This window comes from Notolabrus celidotus, chromosome 9 (genome assembly GCF_009762535.1).
Source record: "Notolabrus celidotus isolate fNotCel1 chromosome 9, fNotCel1.pri, whole genome shotgun sequence".
Taxonomy (NCBI): Eukaryota; Metazoa; Chordata; class Actinopteri; order Labriformes; family Labridae; genus Notolabrus; species Notolabrus celidotus.
The window spans coordinates 19,115,111-19,136,200 of record NC_048280.1 but is presented as its reverse complement, the minus strand read 5'-3'; the positions used below and the strand labels follow the sequence as shown (position 1 = coordinate 19,136,200).

Below are 21,090 nucleotides of genomic sequence, written 5' to 3'. Positions count from 1 at the left end.
CCTTTTAAAGGGGTGGCAATACATCTCACTTAAAGAGAGTTCTCTTGTCAGGGGCAGGTGAACTCAGCCCTCCTGGACTTTTTATTTTGCAGTTTCAGGACAGTCTTTTCTGTCTGAATTGAGTCTTAAATCTTTAGTCCTGTGTCTATTTACCAGAGTGATTGAATTACTGTCCCAGGCCCAGTTGTGACTTATGGTTGAAGTCTTTGTTTTTGAATTATGGGCTAAGTGTCCCCAGCCTGTGCACATACAAACAGTGGAAACATGGAGAGATGTGTGGATTTTTTTCTCCACAGTGAATCTCTTTCTCTCTTCTCCTTGCACATCTTCACTCTATATTTCCTCTTCACTACCTTTCCACTTGTGAAGATTAATGGGGGCCTGACCCTGCGCTGACTTATCGCTGCTGTCATTCCCTTTCTATTGCCTTCATTTTTTCATCCCTCTTCCATTGTCCTTCTCTTATTTCTAACTCTGTCTTTGTCTTTCACAGGTCAGTCTTGCTTTAGCACATTGAGGCCCATGTGCATTTTCTGAGGCATCTGTATGTGCTACACATATAATAGTATGTATATACTGACTCAGTAGCATGCTTTTACTTGTGATATGTAATCTGTCTGCAGAGTAAAGGCAGTTTTAACACCCCTTGCTGTTAATGCTCTGTCAGTTCAGAGGCCAGGCGAGCTTAATGTAGCTACTGAGAAGGAGCTGGGGTAGGATAAGGAGTTGAGCGTGTGTGGTGTGTGTGTGTATGTGTGTGTGTGAGGGAGAGAGAGTGTTTGTGTATGGGGGGGTAATTTTTTGCCAGGGCTGCAGTAATCAGCCCAACCCAGCCCAGACTCTCTTTGAAGCTGTTGCAGGCCAATACTGCAGAGCATCACACTGACACAAGAGGGCCGATTTACCAAACTGAAGTAGAACAACCTTTTACAGAAGTATACATCATGTTTAATTTCAGCAGCATTAACCTGACTACATGTTGCATGGCTGCTCCTCCTGTTTGCTGAGGGAGTGAGTAGAGGACCATGTGCCCTTGATGATTCAGGTGTTTCTAGCCACTTCTTTTCACCTGTGACTGGGGGCGCTATATTTACACAAATATTATCCATCTGTGTCAAATGAATGTTTCAGGTTCATTTTTCAGGTTTGAATCTTGAATGTATACACATTTTATCTATGGGTGATAAGTGGGTAAGTGTCTGTGAAAATGAGACCAGACAAAGGCTAAGAGTGTGTCAGGTTAAAGAAAGACAGCTGACAGACCATCAGTATCCATGTTTAGTCCTCCCCCACCTTTTCAGCTCTACTCAGTGCTCTGTAAGACATCAGGACACGGGCAATAAACCACCACAAGCTCCACACGTGGACAGCTGTAGCCCTTCATACTGCCAGCAAGAGGGACTTGATCCAGGGTGCAGAGGGCACGTCAGGCCCAACCTAAATCAACCCTGTTACAAAACAGGAGTGTGGTCATGGCTTTATAATGAGCCTCCATGAGCCACACACTGTGAGTCAGTGAATCTCTTGCTTTTGCAATAGTTTTTAGACTATCCAAGTGCATATTTGCACTCTTGCAAACACTTGCAGAGCCGTCTCAGGATGCAGGTCCAATGTGGCGTGTTGTTTCACTAAAACAGAACAAAAAGCGTAAAAGGCCAGAAAGTATCTTGGTGAGGTCATGATTAGAAACTTAATGAGACCTCCTCAGGACATGTTTAAGAGATTTTAAAATTAAGATGAGCACAGAGAAATATTATATCTCTCTTGTTGAATGCTAAACAAAATGGTGTCAAACTTTTCCTGGTAAAACTCAAACATCCAACCTTGGGACAAAAAACCCAACTAGAAAAAATGCCTGTCATCACTCACTTGATGCTTCCACATCTTAAGGAGGTGTTATCAATAAGGCCTGATAGGTTATCATTCCTCTCCTCAGAGTTACTCTCTGCAGTCAGAAAAGGTCAAGGCCAAAATAGTTTTAAGTCAGTGAAGAGGAGCAGTCCCCTTTTCAGGGAAGACCACAGGATAATTTGTCATGTTTTCATGGACATTAGTGACCATAGTTGCCTGTATTTTTTGGCAGAGGAGCCCGAGTCACTGTCCAAACTCAATACTGTGGACAGGAGAGAAGTCCCACGTGATGTTTTTGCCCAGGTCATGGTCCAGTGACACTGAGTAGTGCGTAGCCTTCTTTCTACATCGCCCCCTCTTTCCCCTTTCGTACCAGCATTTATCTCTCTGCATGGTTTTGGCAGCGATGTGCTTTTCCCAGCATTTAGCCAGGAGAGGGAGAGAGGAGGGGAGAGGAGGAGAAAAGGGGGCCTTTTCAAGCAGGGAATGACGGACGCTTTATTAAAAGAGGCAGGGCTTTTTGAGAGGCTGGCCCCTCTATGCTCCCCCCGCCCCGTGTGTCTGGCCCATTGTCACGGGGCGGTGGCAGCAACCCCCCCGTCAGGCGCTTTGTCACTGTAAGTCACCTCACAGACTGAAACAGACCCACTCTGAAAAAAATACACCCATTCTCCACAGTAACTCTACGCTTTTCTGGTATCGCCTGGTCCGTGAAAAAAATAATTGTCTGGCTGTCACAAAATATACAGGAGACGTAGAGATGAGCGTGACGTGTGAAGAAGAAAGGACAGGAGAAAGGAGGGATAAAGTTTGGGTGACACTGGGTGCTGGGGTGCAACAAAACCTGAAAGGTGGAGACGATAGATGAGGTAGAGCTGACCATGGAGACTGATGGAGGTTGAAGAGGTGAAGAAGGTGAGGAAAAGATTGAGAGAGAAAAAAATATTTAAAAAAAGTTGAGAAAGTTAGGAGAGACAAGTTTGAGAACTTTTTTAAGAAGTAGCCAAAAATAAGCCAGGATACAGAGTGTGGGGTACCCATTTGTTTTTGTGAAATGTGCGTCTTTAGATACAGGCAGCATTCCTCTAGAGATAAAAAACCCTGGGCCCCCCATCCCCTCAACCCCCACCCTCCCCAGTCTCTCCACCCACCATGCTTACTCAAGTGTGTGTGTGTGTGTGAGAGAGTTTGGGTGTGTGTATATGTGTGTGTCTGTGTTCGTGTTTACGTTTGACGGGGGTCTGCGTGCCCGGCGCTGCAGCACTTGCAGGGGGCAACAGAAAAGACAGCTGTGCGTTTGAGAGAAGCAGAAAACGTAAGAAAGCGAGAGTGGAGGGCCAACAGGCATGCCAGTCAAGACCGTCACTTTTGGAGTGAGTACCACCATCTCTGCTGCTCTCTGTCTCCTCTTCCCCTTCCTCCTTTCACGCTCTCACTTCAGCTCTTCTCCTGTCACTCTCTCTCTACAGCTTTACGCCTCTCTGCCTCTCTTATTTTATTGCTGTCTTTTTTTTTTAATGTTGTGTTCTGTTACAAAATACTTGGTTGCATTGCTTTGGAAGTAATGCACCTGCCAAAGCTCCCCATCTCCCACTTTTACATCAGACAGAAGTGGGCCAGTACCTTTGCTACAAGCGTTGTTCACATTTTGGTTTAATTGAAAAAGTTATGTACACTGATGTATTTGTATTTACTCTTTGTCTGTTTTGTTCAAGCTGCTTTTTAATTCAGCTCATGCCTCCTTGTTTGCTCCTGCTTGCTAAGTACAGTCCCTGTGCTCCGTCCATACACATTAGCAGTTTAAAGAGTTTTCAAAGTTTGCTCTTGTGTGCAGTCCTGAGGAGGCCTCGTTTTTAGAGTTTGGAATGACAAAAAAAGAAGGATGAAAGAGAAAGACGCAGATCATGGAGCTGTAAATATTGGTCCTGCTTCATAAGAAAGTGTTACTTGTGTTATAACTACTGGTTTCATTTAATGGAAGCATCAAAGACATGATGGGGTCCAACACATATGTCATTGCTTATTTGCCTGAGCCTCCCATAGCAACAAGGGAGAGAGCTTGAGTATCTTTGATAGTTGTCATGTATGTGCGTCCAAGATTAGCGTAAGTGCGTATGTTTGGGTGTGTATCTTGTTCTCATTTCCTCCTTAATCTTGTTTTTGAGTTCATTTGGTCTTCTGTTTGAAGTTCAGATTGTAGGATGTCAACCAGGATTAACGGTGGTAAGTAAACTGGAGGGCAGTAAACTGATTAGTGGGTCAATTAATGGGATTCTTTCATAGTGGCTTCACTAAAGACTACCGATGTAGTTTGTTTCTGCCTGCATGTGTGTGAGCACTGCGTTAATTTTTTCAGCCACTTTGCAGGAGTGAAGGAAGAAGATATTGTCAGGTTTTAGTGTAGAGGATGCCACTTGCAGAAATGTCCGGTATTAGTTCATCCGTCTGAACTTCAGTCAGTTAAATAATGTAAAGTTTTGTCACTACTTGTAATCTGTCATCATCATGTCATTTATCATTTACTTCCACCCTAAAAAACAAGAATATTTTTTCTTAAAGTTCATTTAAACCTTAAAATACTTTTTAACTGAGAATAACTTTGATCAGTAAAGGAAGAAGAGTTTACATCATTTTAATCACAGAAAAATAACGAAACAGCAAGCATAAAATTCTCAAAATACAAGTCAGTTCCTGAATTGAAAGTACACAAGTTAGAGTACCTTAAGTATCATACGTACTCATCATCCAAAATATGTTTTATTACACTTGCTACATAGTAAAATGCATAAACAAACAAGTGACAAAGGCCAAAACAACACACTATGTTAGTAAGTGTTGTTCCCGCTCATTCTACAGCTCTACCGTGCCTCGCGCTGATCCACCAGTCTGTAATCTCTACTGGCGGGATGAACACTGTTCTACAGAGATATTCTCCCATAGGTGTTAGACAGTGTTGTTTACTGGTGACTACAAAGACCATAGTGTATGAGTCACATATTGTTGTGGATGGATGCTTTCATCCCATAAGGCCTTTCCCGTCAGGATATAAATTATTGGGATAGAAATGATTGCTCAGAGTTTGTAGAGATTAGTGATTACCAGTATCTCTAAGGGGACAATTGGAACCAAACCATGCATGCCAGTAAAAAGGCTCCTACAGCATACTGGTGCCTCCAGATCCTTCCATTGTAAGATTCAAGCACTTGAGCACTGTTGAGAATTTACTCAATGTTGTCTCATCTGGCCATTACTGTCTCTACATCACTGTGCACACCATTGATGTTCATTTGGCCCACTGAGCTCTGTGTATCATCTTTTAAAGAGAGGTTAATAAATTGCAACTCTATTATATCTCTCTCTCTCTCTCTCTCTCTGTAATTTTAATCTGATTCTTCTTGCTGACATAGACTGATTACATCCTGCATTCACACGCTCATTTAGCTGAGATTGTGATGCTCCTCTATGTTTCTTTACAGCAGTCATCAGATGGGATCTTTTTTTTCCAGCCCTCTTTGCTGATAACTTCTCTATACAGTAGATCTGAAGGCAGATGTATCTTAAACCGAAACGCTTAGTGATACACTGATCAGTCAAGCAGACTACAGATCAAACAATCCTCACACCTACAATGAACCCTCCGTCAAAGTCAGTGAAATCTTCATATTGATGCATCAGTAGATTAACTGAGCACAGCAAAAATTTGAAAGCATGCCACAGAATATGGTTGATTTAACTGTTTTATGTAGCAAAGTTTCTTTACTCTTTGCTCAGGTTTTTTCTCTACATTTTTACGTGTCATTAAGTATTATTAAAAAAACAACAACGTAATTTGGATAGTTTGATCAATACAAAGCAATTGGAAACCAATCCTATATTATACTGGGAAAATCTTATTTGGAAAATAGGAGTAATCGAAGTCGATGAATGCAGTGGAGTAATAACTGCAATATCGTACTCACAGATAAAGAGTAGTGGAAATTACCATCTAATAAAACACACAACATTTCATTAACAATGAAAATATGCCTTTATTTAACACAAATACATAATTTTATTAAATGATTATGACATATTTTTTTTATCAATTTCAGGTTAGTCCCTTGTTTGGAGTAAAGTTATTTAAATTCTTCACTTTCTATATACTCTCTCTGTCCCTCCAGACTGTTATAATCTGCATATAACTGATGCGTTACTGTGCAGTGAAACGCAGGATGTTTACCATATCTTGATCCTCTCCTCCATAGGTTCCAAAGCCCATCTCCTCCTTATGGCTTTCACCCTCTTTGTCACCCTCACAAAAGATCACAATAACCATGACAATCTCATCTTCAGGCGCAGAGGCTGCAGCAGGGCACGATATAAAAGACAATCAATGAGTGCAGCAGGGACAAACAGAGGGATCCAGAGAGGGGGGGTGGGGCAGGGAGTGTGAGAAAGTAAATAGTAAAAATGGGACATGAAGCGTCACCACATTCAGGAGCAGACTTTCAGATTTACATACAGACAGACTGACAGCCTCGAGTGGGGGGAATGTAATAGCTCCATCCTAGTGCCTTGCTAGCTTGCTTGCTTGCTTGCTTCCTGTAAATGTGTCCATAGCTGAATGCTCCCAGGGGTCTTAGTCTGACTGACTCCACACTTACTATATCACTGTAGCCGGAAACAGCCCCGCTGCCTGCTCGACCTCCTTAAGCAGCCGGAGAGATGAAGGCAGAGATGGAGGCCGGAGAGAGAAAAAGGGACAGAGAAAAAAAAAATCAATTTCTAGAACAAATGCAAGTCAGCAGAAAAGAGCGATGAAATGGTTGTTTAAGCACTCTGCAGTATTTACATATCCGCCTTTCAGTGTATAGAAAAATCTACAGAAACGGCCAAGTGCTCGGTTAGCGTAAATACATCAAGATATTGAGTTGAGCAGGAAAAAAAGCAGACATTATCCAGAGTGTGGTATATGCTTGCACGGTTAATGTTGTTTACTGTTTAGGAATTTAATGCAAGTGAGGGAGGACTCGTGATATGCTGGACATATGTTGCACCTTATTTCACCTCTCTGCTGGGTGCACAAAAAGCTGTGTTGGCTCTTAAAGTATTTAGGATTTGCACCTGGTGCTGTGTTTGCAAATTCTTGTTTGTGTTTTTTTCCTGAGTGAGAGAGGAAGGCTATCAATCCATGTGTTGTGAATATTCTGTGAATTTTAATAGTTACACCGAGACTTTCTGATGCAGATTATAATTCCAAGTCCAAAGAAAAATCAACTTGAATCTTTGGCGGACAAATTGACATTCTGTGGAGGTGCTCTGGGATTTGTCTCTTGATTGCATTAGCAAAATACTCTTGGCTCTCTCTTCAGTAGCATTGAGACCTGTTTTGGATGTCAATCACCTGTCTAGACTATTTGGAAGGAAATGAGATACTCAAACCAGTTATCCTAAGGTAACTTTTAGGGGTCAAACAACAACAAAAGGAATAAGAACAAAGAAAAAGATGTTCCTGTCAAGTTAGTCATTAAAATACAACTCTGAAACAGTCTGAATGAAAATCTTAGAGAATGGAAAAGAAGATTTTGATTGAGGTGATTGTATTAAGACCCCAAACTGCAGAGACCTACAATGGGCAGTGGTTCAATTTAGTGGTTAAAAAGTTAAGAGTCATTTGACTAAAACCGAAGATGAAAGTGTATTTTCTTAACTATTTGTAGTTAGTGTAAAACTGTAATTCCTTCAAGTAATCGATGAAAGCATCCGTTGCTTATTCCCAAAATGTGTCTCCTTGCTACTGACTAAGAAACATGTAATTCACAGAATGCAGAGATGTAGGGATTCTACTGAGTGGGTTGTTTACACATTGTTATGAGATGAACAAACGTAGATGTGATTGCAGTTACTGTGATCACAATAAAGCCTTACTGTGTCTGATGTAATCCTGCAACTGTGTGCACACAGCCACTGCAAAGAGACAGAAGGGAACCGTTTGCACAGATATTTACCTCAGATGGAGAGATACCAAACACATGTTATATCAGCCTTTTTCAAGTCCACTGTAGACACATAACAGCATGTTCTCAAATCCTGGTCTTTACCATTAGATCACACACACACACACACACTCATTCAATCTGATCCCATTCAGGTTTCACACACGCACGCACGCACACACACAAACACACACAATCGACCTGTTTTGAAAAGAACGATTCTTCAGGCGTAGTCATCCGTTGCAGAGGGTCTTTGTGGTCAGGATGTCAATAACGGGTATACCTTCTTGTGTATAGGTACACACACACACACACACACACACACACACACACACACACACACACACACACACACACACTTCCACAGATATACATTGAGTTTCTGAACACTGCAGTCCACCAGCGAGGGGGTGATGTCATTTCTGTCTGCTGCAGCGCCAGCAGAGGAGGCAAGTGAGGTGGGGGAGAGAAAAACGTCAGAAGCAAAGGGATGGAGGGGGGAAAGACGGCAACAGGGAAGAGAACACTGAGATAAAGAGGATGAGAGGGGAGTTTAGGGCCGAGGATTTTCTGTGATGAGATAGAAGAATAATTTTACTTGGTAATTTTCTAGAGTCATTATTAGGAGCCTTGTGCCACCTCAGCCTGAGGACAGTTGCAAGCACGTTGCACGACAGCGTGTGTTGATATTGCTTGTGTTAACCATGGAGCTGCTGAGCAGGTTACTGTCTGTTTTTCACTCCCAACAGTTTGATTAATGGGTTTGCTCATTTTTGCTCAGCCCCAGAGCCCAGAGCTTGTCCTCTCTCTTAGGGGAGAAGCAGAGGCACACACATTCATCTAACTCCTGCCGCAAGACGTAGCAGAGGAATTACCAAAGACCATTTTTAGACTGGTCCTTGTGTGTGCGTGTGTTTGTGTGTGTTAAAGCTCTACCTGTTTACGTCCAAGTTAGGGGTTGGGTGCGGTTCCCCTGCCCCCTTATCTCACCACAACACACACTCACTTCTTGACGCAAACAGATAGAGAAACACGCAGACAGACAAGTGCAGAACTGATCCAAAAATGTGCCGTAACCAGCGTTTTCCAGGCTTTCTGGACTATTTTGGTTATGGTTTCGGAGGTCTCGTAAAACTTGAGCAGGCCGTCTTTGGGGGTCAGTGAACTGAGTCCAGGGGAGGTGGGAAGCCAGTAGTTAGGGTCGCCATGGTGTTACCGTGCCACCATTTGCTCAGGCAGCATGTTTATTGTGCTAGCTTGTGTGGGTATCTGCTTCAGCTGTATTTGCTCATACTTTGATGACAGGATTCTTCTGGTGGTACCATGGAACAGTCAGCAAACATTTCATGCCACAGAGAGTAGATACTTGTAGAAAAGGATAAATCCTCATATGTCCAAGTTTATCACAAAGATAATGTTTAAGTTTTACATTCTGAAACTTTTGTTAGTTTTTCTACAAATACAGTACATACCAATTGTGTGGCACTTACTCATATTTTCATCGTACTGTGTTAATTATAAAGTTAAATAGACCCAAAAACCCAGGCTTCAATTCAGATACAGCTCGTATGTGTCCCAACAGAACTCATTCACACTGGTCAGAACAGTCTTTATGTCGTCTGATCAGAGACAGGTGTGTTTTCATGTGTCTGTGTGTTGGGGTCAGCTAGTTGCTCTGAAGAGGTCAAAATGGAAGAAGTTTGTGGGGTTTTAAATTTTTCAGTGTGAAAGAGAAGAGAGAGTGGGAGAAGTGAACATGGCTTATTGAGACAGCTCAGCATACAAGAGTAAATCAAAGTGTTTAGCCAAACAGTCCCAGCTGTAGACTGTCTTATGAAATGCTCATTTATGTTTGTGTGCCTTTCTTTTATCACTGCTAATATCTTATTATGTATTAGTTTTATCAAGTATTTTGCTTTACATTACCTCAAATGTTGTTTTATTGTGGGGGAATGTCTGGCACATCTGTCAGCATGTTTGTGTGAGTGGGCTTTTAACTGAATAGTAGTATGCCTCTCAGCTATCTGTTTTAAAAGTGTCTTTAGGAGAGAATGACAATGACTCAGAGGCAAGTGGTTTGAGAAACCAGGATTTTTGACTTACAATAGAGGATGCTGCATACTGTGAGAATGTATCTGATAATAAGCTTTGCTGCTGTATAGAATTTCATCTCTGTGCCAGATTCAAGGAACAGGAATCCCAGACAGTCAGATCCTGTTTTCCCTGCTTGAATCAGCTGGAGTTTTCTGTTTCCCTGCCATTGCCCCAGCCTTTCTTTAAGTGACCTCTATCTTTGCACAGCGCTGTGCCATTGGTGTCATGCTGAGGGTGTGTTGTGTCATTTGTTGCTATGCCTCTACTTCAGGCATGTGGATCCTTTTTCTCCTTTTAACTCCCTCGCTCTCTGTCAAAAGAAGACCAATGACTATGTCAAAACAATAGACAACCCAGCTGAAAGCAGCCTGTTATGTAGTTCAAGAAAGCGTTTCTTTGGTGTATTTGATGTTAGCAAATTGTGTTGTTCTGTCGGATCAGAATTGCTTGCGTATGGGTTTGGGACATGAATTTATTCTCTGTATTTGTGTGAAAACATGACCAGCATGTTGAGATAGCAGGTTAGATGGAGGGAGGAAGTGAGGAAGAGAGAGAGAGAGAGAGAGAGAGGGAGAGGAGATTATGTAAATGTAATGAAAAAGTGCAGGGTTTGCCGCAGTCGAGTTTTCTCCCTGTGGTTCTCCCTCGATTGCTCCTGCTTCTCCTCCTCTCCTCTCCCTCGCTCCCCCCTCTGTGCCGCATGAGTGATCCTGTTTCAGCAGCACCCCTGCCTGCCTGGGAGAGGCATGAAACCCTCACAAACAAAACACAGACAAAAACACAAGACGTGCCATGCGCTGCCGGCCCGTGAGCCAGGACACACCAAACCCTCTTTCACTCATTTCTCCATTCACCTTGTGTCTCTTTCTCTCTTTCATTGACACACACAAGCTCAGAGTCCAGACAAAGAGCCAACAGTCTGCTGGCCATGAAAGGCACTACATTAGCTTTAAGTATTATCACACTTGCCTTATCACCTTCGTACAGAGCTGCAGAAAGACTTGTGGACACCTCCTTAAGGGTTTTTATTGAGCCAGGTGCCCAGTTCACACACAGAGGGGAGTGTGTGTACTCCACTTCTTCACCCACCACCACCTAAATTTGAAGGTGCAGATGCTGATTTTCAAACTGCACCGTCCAAAATCTCATGGGCAGAGCAACATGAGAGTGAAATGGGTGGACTGCTCCTTTACGTTTTCAGTCACTTGAATGGCTTTTTACGAAACGTTAACCAATCTCTGTCTCCCTCTCTACTTTCCCTCTCTACTCCTCCTTTTTATGTGCCTCTCGCTTTCTCTTATACCCCTTATCCCCTCCTCTTTCCCTCTATCTGTTCCGCTTGCAGGCAGATGCTGGCAACAGTTTTCTCCGAGCAGCCCGGTCTGGCAACTTGGACAAGGCCCTGGATCATATCAAAAATGGCATTGACATAAATACAGCCAATCAGGTGGGAGAGCTGCACATCACATTCTCTGTTTAATGCTGTAGTATCTGACTGGCAAGCTCTTCAAACAATAAGCCAGTGATTTACATATAAAAGGCTTATATTCACGCTAGGGAATTTGCACATCTGCAACTGTGATCTGCAATTGTACTGCGCTTTAGTGTTTGGTGGAAATGGAAAAAAAAAAGATATTTGAGCATTTATGGCTAATCATGTGCAATTGATGGCTCTAACTCAAATCCCTATGTGCATTTTAACTCATTAGAATAAAATTCAGGAGGTGGGTGTGATACCTACCAGTCACTTAAGAAAAGCAACAATCTTTTAATAGAAGACAACACAAATGAGCAATTAGCAACAGTGGTATGAATAAACAGATAGATAACATGCAACACTTTTATACTGCCCTTGCAGCACGACAGCTAGCTAACAAAAGTTCCAAAAGTCCCATGTCTTCAAATTAAACACTCAGGGCTTGCTTTTCCTGTCTTATACTTGAGTTGTGACTGTTGGGCCAATATATTTTTTTAGTAAAACTGAAACATTACAGAGAAAATGAAACAGATCAGTATACAAGCACTGACATATTTATATATTAACATTGTACTGCAACTGTGTGTAGTTTCTACCAACATAATCTGCAATATACTGCATAGGACACAGTTAACCGCTTAATAAAACAAAAAGAACTTCTAACATGGCATTTTCTAAAAAATGCATGGTGCTTATGTACACATTTTACTTACAGACAATAATCTCCAAGGCAGATGACAAGCAAAGATAGGCCGACAGAGGGCAGAGTGGTGAGAGCGCTCACTCTGATGCTGTTTCTAAAACCCAACAGAGAAGAGCTTGCTTACTTTTTAACTTTTTAATCTACGTTTAACTTAACTTATTGAACTTATCACTTACTAACTTATTCAAATGTTTCACGTAACTTTAGAGACAGCTCAACTTGTACATTTCCCCGCAGTTTATACATAAAACAAAAATGTATATTTATTTTCATATGATTGTTTTTTGAGTGTCCAGTGTGCATGTCGTGCCTGACTTGAACCCTGTGCTGTTATGTATTCTCATGTCTATGCACTCAGTCATGTTTCAAAGTGTACATGCATGCTCTGCTAGACTGTAAATCAGCGGCTGAAGGTGGCAGGTGGAGCCTACAGGGTCTCCTGGGAAGGTGATAAATGGGGCAAGGGGCCTCTCCTACGCCCTGTCTCCTCCATCCTGCCTCCTTTACTCTGGCGGTTGTTCCCTAAGTGTCCAGGAAGAGGCAGCATTAGTGTGCTCGGACAGCTGCCCTCAGGCTTTTAAAAGTTGGCCAAAATTGTGTGTCTGGTGTGGTTGTGTGTGTGTGTGTGGTGTGTGTGTGTGTGGTGTGTTTGTGTGTGTGTGTGTGTGGTGTGTGTGTGTGTGTGTGAGAGAGATAGAGAGAGAGAGTGTGAGAAAGAGAGAGAGAGAGAGAGAGAGAGTGGTAAGAAAGAGAGAGAGAGAGAGATTCCTTTGCCTCATTAATCTAACTTAGTCATTGGTTTCCCCTCTATTCACTTTTGCTTGTCCTCAACATTTTGTAATTATTGCTGGTTATGCTTCTGTCAGGGTTTCTATGAGGCCATTTTAAGCCCCATAACAAACCCTGCATAACAACAGATCTCTTATGCAAAGTGACTCTGTACAGCAGCCATTACTGGCCAACTCCAAGATAAGAAGAGGCTCCGCATCAAGTAAAAACATAATCACTTACAGAAATACAATCTGATAGCAGGAAACGTGTGAGTGCAAGGAAATTTCTCCCTGAATCTCTAATTTAATTCGCTGATTGTGATAGTCATAATTTGAAATGGTGTTATTCACATTGTTTGGTGTCTACTTGTGTTTGAGTTGAAATAACAACCACTCAGGTTGTCAGTTAAATTAGGTGACACTTTTGCACACACATGTCCATGTGGTGGTGTAAGCATACTTTCTAATGAGCAGCTAGCATACTTTTTGTATTCACAAGAAGATACTCAGTAACATTTCTTCTGAAAGTCGGTGCAGTGTACAGTGTGTGTTGCTTTCCAGTCAGTGACCCTATCTTATTTAGTGCTACCACTGGATGGCAGCAAAGTTAGACACAATGTGTTAATTTACCTAATGGTTCAAAGACTACAGCCTCTAATATCAGTAACACTCATATTAATTATTAAATCAGTTATAATACAGAGTGACGTGATTTGTTGATAATCACTGTGCAATGCGTTACACCTCCACAGTGGTGAGGGCAGTGTTGTTCTGATTGTTGTGACTGTTTGCTGTAAACACAGTCTGATAAGACTTTGTACATGTGGCCTGCCCTCTTCTTATTGTTGTTCTCCTCCTCTATCCTTATCAGTCTAACAACGGCTCCACTCCCCTCTCTTCTCTTGTTCCTGTATGATTTCCTGAGGTCATCTTCCAGTTTTTTTGATTTGTTTTCCTTCTTTCCTGTTGCATCCCTCCTTTTCTCCCTCTCTCCTCTGTCTACAGTAGAGTGATGGTGTGCTGTGGTCTCCACACTCAGAGGAATAATATCAGTGGTGTGGGAAAGGTCCAACCTCACATGTCCTGTGCGGCTGAAGGAAGGCTGTGTGAGGTCAGACCTATCCCACACGGCTTGTATTCTTCCCAGCCACGAGACCAGCGGCCTGCCATCCCCCTCCCATCCTCTTCCCCTTCTCCTTCTCCTTCCCCACCATCATTAATCAAATGAAATGTTCACACCCCGATTTTCATTCCTGTCAACATTGTTTTTGCTAATGACCACTCTGAGAGTACTGCATGCGTGGTGTCCAGTGTAAGTATTTGCCTGCTTTGGTCTGTGAGTCTTTCAGCCACTGTGAAAAACATAACAAGATTGTTTCAGTTTGCATGACCTTTGTGTGTTTGTGTGTACTGTATATTTGTGGTTATTTTTTTAAAATTAGGTAGTGTTTATGTTCATAGAGTGTTAAAGACCCTTCAGTTTGAGGTCTACTCTGCTCTCTCACTCAGAATGGGCTAAACGGGCTGCATCTGGCCTCTAAAGAAGGCCACGTTAAAATGGTGCTGGAGCTACTCCACAATGGAATCGTACTGGAGACCACCACAAAGGTAAAAAACAAACAAAACACATCTTTACAAACTCACAAGATGGTTTTTAGGCTCTCAAACTGTCCGTACCACCAGAAGTGTAAGAAATGAATCTCATTTTCTGTATCAAGCCCGGCCATGGAAAAAACCTTCACATTAATGCCTCCTGACATCCCAATGTGTTGGTTTGTTTACATATTGAATAAAATGAAATGTAATGTTTTAAGAGGTGATGGTCATTAGACCGTCTTACCTGAGACTTTGGCTGTTTTTGATACCTCCTACTATACTAGCAGTGCTTACTGATTTGGCCAAAATTCAGTATGTATTAAGTAGTATGTGAACAAGAGCAAAATCTGCAGTATGCCAAAACTCCCTGGATGTCTACTGATTTGGGAAAATTTCTCAGTATGCATCGGATCAGTCTGCCTCGCGTACTGTTTCCCACAATGCACAGCACTAGTTACGCTTTTTCTTTTCTCTTCTTTTTTTGACGGGGGAACTCAGTTTTTAGGTGCTGTGAAAATTATTAAATTCCATATAAACCACTTCCTAACTTTTTGAATCATAAGTGAATGCTAAAGAAGCAATTTATCTATCAGCTTGGTCATTGTTTACTTCCGCTTTCCGAAACCGGAAATTCAGTGACGTCTGGCCCAGCGTACTGCAACACAGATTGAACAGAACAGTCATACTACATACTAAATTCAAACGCATTATGTAGTAGGCAGTACCTACTGCCTACTACATTAGTAGGTAGTATGCAGCAGGCCGTTTCGAAAAACAGCCTTTGAGAGGCTAACTGCTAACTCAAACTAGCTAACAAGCTTCTAGCCAATACTGTAGCTTCATATTTAGAGTACAGACATGAGAGTGGTCCTCTTAACTAAGTACTGGCATGATAAAAGTGTGATTCCCACGATGTTGAACTATTATTTTAGAATAGTCCTCATTAAAACACCAGTTTAATTTTTAATCATGTCTCGGATCTAAAACCTCAATTATTTATGAAGCCAACTACACTAAAATGAATAAATTAGTCTTAGTTAAAACTTAAGAAGTATGTAAGGCAATATACATACCCTTCCATATGTTTATTAGAGAATTTCTTACTAAATTTTTCAGCATTAAACCTACTACAAAATTTGTAGAAACATGGAACTACATTTATTTGTATGTGAAAAACTATTTATTCTGCCAATAATACCCAAGTCTTTAAAGTCTTTGTGTAAAAAATACAACATGAAAGAGCTGTTAATGTGAAATGTTTGAATGATCTTTTGTATGTGTGTTACATCAGAAAGGGAACACGGCCCTGCACATTGCAGCCTTGGCAGGGCAGGAGCAGGTGGTCACAGAGCTGGTTAACTATGGGGCCAATGTCAACGCTCAATCCCAGGTGAGATTTTGTTTTGCCCTCCTCCTGGCGGCGATCGAAGGAAACACTTCATGACCTTTACTGTGAAACCATTGTAGGAACTATTGCAAATCCATCTGTTAACATGTGTGTTTGTTCCTATATTTCTGTGTGCTGCTGTTTCCTCTACGTGTACATCCTGGTGTGTGCATTTGTGACTGTCTTCCTATCTTTCTGTTGTTGTGCATGTCTCCTCTGCTGCTGTGTGTGTGTGTGTGTGTGTGTATGTGTGTGTGTCTGTCGTACGTCTTTCTGAGACAGAAGGGTTTCACTCCACTCTACATGGCTGCACAAGAAAACCATCTAGAGGTTGTGAAGTTTCTTCTGGAGAACGGAGCCAATCAGAGCATTCCAACAGAGGTACTGAAGGACTGAGAGAAGTTTTCAAAGACGAATCTCCCAAACTACTCAATCCCATCCTTGCTGATACAAACTCTGTGTTTCCATTCTGTTTTGTTCTCATAAGCCTCTCTCCTCTTTCATTTTCTCTCCATGAGTCAGCCAGTCTTCTAACCCTCTCCTGTGTGTTTCAGGACGGATTTACTCCTCTGGCCGTGGCTCTTCAGCAGGGACATGAGAACGTCGTAGCCCTGCTCATCAACTATGGCACCAAGGGAAAGGTTCGCCTTCCTGCGCTGCACATTGCAGCACGCAACGACGACACACGCACAGCCGCAGTGCTTCTGCAGAATGACCCCAATCCTGATGTACTCAGCAAGGTACACATATGTGTGATTGGCTGTAAATATGACTTCACACTGGGTCAGTAATTGTGAAATAGGTGTAGAAATCTGTGTTTGGTGTCCTCTGTTTACTTCAGTTTAGAACAAGTAAAGGTAATCATAGTGAGCAGCTCTCCCTCTATGTTCCTGCAGACTGGATTCACACCTCTCCATATTGCTGCACACTATGAAAACTTGAACGTAGCTCAGCTGCTGCTCAACAGAGGAGCCAATGTCAATTTCACCCCAAAGGTAGTGTATCATTACTGCAGTTTGAAGGTTAATCTGTCATTTCCATATTTTCTCCATGAGCATCTGTTTCTCTCTGCAGAATGGTATCACTCCCTTGCACATCGCATCCAGACGGGGGAATGTGATCATGGTTCGACTCTTGTTGGACAGAGGGGCTCAGATAGACGCCAAAACCAAGGTACTGCAGATATCCATCCTGTTGTGTCACAGGCCTTTACTCTTTGTTTTAATTTTATGCATCATTAGATAATCAGTAACTATCCTTTCTTTTCAGGATGAGCTGACTCCTCTACATTGTGCGGCCAGAAATGGTCATGTCAGGATTATAGAGATCCTGCTGGACCATGGAGCACCCATTCAGGCAAAGACAAAGGTAACCCACCTAGAATGAAGCAAAAGAATCCTATACCTCTCTTTGAACTTGAACTGGAAACTAACTTGTTTGGTTATGAGGTGCAAGTAAATAAACATGAGTTTGTGATTTTTAGCCACATTCAACCTCAGATTCCTCTTGCTGCTGTCTGTTTTCTCTTTAAGACAAGTCACTTCCTCTTTAGCAAGGCCTGATTGAATAAATACATTTTATTCCTTTGCAGAATGGCCTGTCTCCAATCCACATGGCAGCACAGGGGGACCACATGGACTGCGTCAAGCAGCTTCTGCAATACAATGCAGAGATTGATGATATCACTCTGGACCATCTTACTCCCCTGCATGTGGCAGCGCACTGCGGCCACCACCGTATGGCCAAAGTACTGCTGGACAAAGGAGGCAAACCCAACTCACGAGCATTGGTCGGTGACAAGCACAGACACAGTTTATCAGTTTTGTCTAGGTAAAATTAATTTCTAGCTGTGGTAACCTTTCCTTTGTTTTTACAGAACGGCTTTACTCCTTTACACATTGCTTGTAAAAAGAACCACATGCGCGTCATGGATCTCCTGCTTAAACATTCTGCATCATTAGAGGCTGTGACTGAGGTGAGGGTTCAGGAAAAGGGTTGAGTTCATTGTTATATTATGCGTGATTTGTGGTCATTTATTGAATTCTTCTCCTCCTCTTAACAGTCTGGCCTGACTCCCTTGCATGTGGCATCCTTCATGGGTCATCTCAACATTGTGAAGATCCTGCTGCAGAAAGGAGCTTCCCCCAGCGCCTCCAATGTGGTGAGTCTCTTTCTAAAATCTAAACAACAGCACAGAAAACTAAACCATCTCTGTTTTAACAATGCTGTTGTTGTAATACTGGTAAGTCTGAGTGTGGGATTTGTTGTTCTGTGTTTGGGTAGAAAGTGGAGACTCCTCTCCATATGGCATCTCGGGCAGGACACTTTGAAGTTGCAGAGTTTTTATTGCAAAACGCAGCACCGGTGGATGCTAAGGCCAAGGTAGAGATTCTATGCACCACTTATGCACTTATGCACTTACTGTATGCATAAGTATTCCTTATACCAGGAAAAGATGGTTCCTACACATAAAGGTCCATTTTACTTTTGATGTAAAACGTTCAGGTCATACTAAGGAGCCTGAGGAGTCACAGAAAGGATGATAAAGATGCTAGAAAAAAGGTTTTTGCTGCTTCATATTTAAGGTTAATCCCTTTTCTACCTCCCTAGGATGACCAAACACCTCTGCATTGTGCTGCTCGTATGGGACACAAGGATCTGGTAAAGCTGCTGCTGGAGCATAAAGCTAACCCTAACTCCACCACCACAGCAGGTCACTCTCCCCTACATATCGCCGCCCGGGAAGGTCATACACAAACTGTGCGCATCCTATTAGACATGGAAGCTCAGCAGACTAAGATGACCAAGGTAAGGCCTGCCTACTTACTCTTAGCTGCATTCTTCTGTTTGCATTTCCTGAACCTTCAGTTTCCATTCCCCAACCCATGGTGTGTATGCATTCTCCTGGTGTCTCTGCAGAAAGGCTTCACTCCCCTCCATGTGGCCTCAAAGTATGGAAAGGTGGATGTAGCAGAGCTGTTATTGGAGAGAGGAGCCAATCCCAATGCTGCTGGGAAGGTAAGAAAAACAAGACAGACATTTGAATAAGAGAAGATTTGTTTTTCATGTACAGCACTCGGATTAAATGTTTGCCTCTGTTGTTCCAGAATGGTTTGACTCCACTGCACGTTGCTGTTCATCACAACAACCTGGATGTTGTTAACTTACTTGTCAGCAAAGGAGGGTCTCCACATAGTGCAGCCAGGGTAAATATAAAAAGACCTTTGCACACATAATCCATGCTGGCTGACTACAGTGGGCTCATAACCGTACTGTCTTCTAACCACCTCTCATGTCTGTGCTTCAGAATGGGTACACTGCCCTCCACATAGCATCCAAGCAGAACCAGGTGGAGGTGGCTAATAGCTTGCTGCAGTATGGAGCATCAGCCAATGCTGAGTCACTGCAGGGAGTCACACCTCTTCACCTGGCCTCCCAGGAAGGAAGACCTGACATGGTCTCCCTCCTCATCTCAAAACAGGCCAACGTCAACCTCGGAAACAAGGTACACTGGAAAAAATGCCCCTCCAAAAACAAGAAAAATAAACATATTTAAAGTTAACTTGAAATAATCAAGCATTTCTTAAAATAAGACGTAATATTTAGAAAACTGTGATCTTAAAATTAGCAGGAAAAACTTATTTTAAGCAATATTGTACCAGTATTTTAAAGCTTAGTGTCTTAGATTAAGCCAGAAATGCTAACAATTAGTATTTTTTCACTCAAGAATTTTTTTTGCACTAATAAATTTCATGTCAACTTCTTTATTTGAGATATATTCACCTTAATTTTAGTTGTATTATAGCGGCACTTCTTTAGGTTTAAGACCATCTTGTACTTGGAATAAGATTACAAAGTTCAAATTGAGCATTTTGAGATATAATGTCTTCTCATAGTGAGCTGGATATACTAACATTCAGTCATGTTGTTTTTTAGGATAAGCCAGCTATGCTCAAAAGTAGGTGTTTCATTGTGTATAGTTAGTTTCAGGATGTATCTTTTTATCTGATTTAGAAGAAACAGTGGCTGAAAACTGTAACCCACCCTTAAAAAAACAACCTTTCTTTCTTTCTTTCTGTCTTTTATCAATGGAGCTGTTTTCTGATAGATTCTCCAACAAAATGCATTTACTTAAATCAAGTAAAGTGTTTGTCTGAAATCAAGATTATCCGTCTTCTACAAATAATGTCTCAGCTTGAAAAATGTCTGAAATGTAAAATAAACCTTGTTTCTTTTAAATTACAACTCAAAACATGATAATTTCAAGATTGTTTGACTTAACAAAATATTTAAGATGCATTGTCTTAAAACAAGTCCCTCTATCTTGCTCAAATGTTACTTGTTAAGTACATTTATCTTAAATAAAGTAGGATCAGACATTTTGACCAAAAGTGAGACAATTTCACTTCGTAAGATTTTGAGTTTTTGCAGTGAAGATACACATCTGGATTGAAGGCTAGATAATCTTTGACTTGGCTTTGTTTTTATGTGTTTGATGCATTTTTTTTTTTTTGTTATTTATCCTTGTTCTGTTTTTCCTCCAGAGCGGATTAACTCCACTGCATCTGGTGGCACAGGAGGGACATGTAGGCATAGCAGATATCTTGGTGAAGCAAGGGGCTTCAGTATACGCAGCTACAAGGGTAAGACCTCTTCAGTCTCAAGGAAGACTCATTTAAAGAATTAAAATTTGCTCAGCTCAGGTTTACAGAGATTCAGAGAGTGTAGAAACTACGTGTGACGCTAGCCTTGAGCAGATAGTGTCTTAAGTGCTTCAGCATAAATAGTATGATGATCTCATGGTAGAGGGTTATGTTACCATCAATACATGACTGACCCTTGAGGTAGTAAGATCCAGGAGACCTTAATGGCTCGAGAGGGAGCTATTGACCAGATTATTATGGTTCATAGTAAGTAAGGTTGAATTTATACATCAGCATATCTACAGATCATCATACAGTTGAATTAGCTACTATGTAATTATGGAGGCAAGATTTTAGACTGGACATTGTGGCATTTGTTTTTGGTTCCTTGTATCTTAATTTGTAGAAATATAGAAGTTAAATTCTATTAGTATAACTCCCATTCTGGACACAAGCAATTATTGAGTAGCTTCTTGATTCTATATAAAAAGCTGCCTGAATGTGTTCTTTTAAGAGCTTATCTTGTCTCAAGCATCATTCTTATGTGTGGATTTAAATCATTAGTTAACCCTATACTTTTGAAACATTCACTCC

At 41.7% G+C, this 21,090-nt stretch overlaps 1 protein-coding gene across 1 annotated transcript in view; it reads left to right on the top strand.

Annotated features, from left to right (window-relative positions):
* The first annotated feature begins 3,096 nt into the window (after window positions 1–3,096).
* The window catches only part of ank1a (ankyrin 1, erythrocytic a), a 40,306-nt gene continuing 22,312 nt past the window's right edge, over window positions 3,097–21,090 (top strand). The window contains 18 exon segments of the mRNA XM_034692857.1: window positions 3,097–3,224; window positions 11,266–11,367; window positions 14,380–14,478; window positions 15,758–15,856; window positions 16,136–16,234; window positions 16,408–16,593; window positions 16,750–16,848; window positions 16,928–17,026; window positions 17,123–17,221; window positions 17,445–17,642; window positions 17,730–17,828; window positions 17,916–18,014; window positions 18,137–18,235; window positions 18,464–18,661; window positions 18,773–18,871; window positions 18,961–19,059; window positions 19,161–19,358; window positions 20,398–20,496. Coding sequence (XP_034548748.1) covers window positions 3,198–3,224; window positions 11,266–11,367; window positions 14,380–14,478; window positions 15,758–15,856; window positions 16,136–16,234; window positions 16,408–16,593; window positions 16,750–16,848; window positions 16,928–17,026; window positions 17,123–17,221; window positions 17,445–17,642; window positions 17,730–17,828; window positions 17,916–18,014; window positions 18,137–18,235; window positions 18,464–18,661; window positions 18,773–18,871; window positions 18,961–19,059; window positions 19,161–19,358; window positions 20,398–20,496 — 2,097 coding nt within the window. The 5' untranslated portion in view covers window positions 3,097–3,197.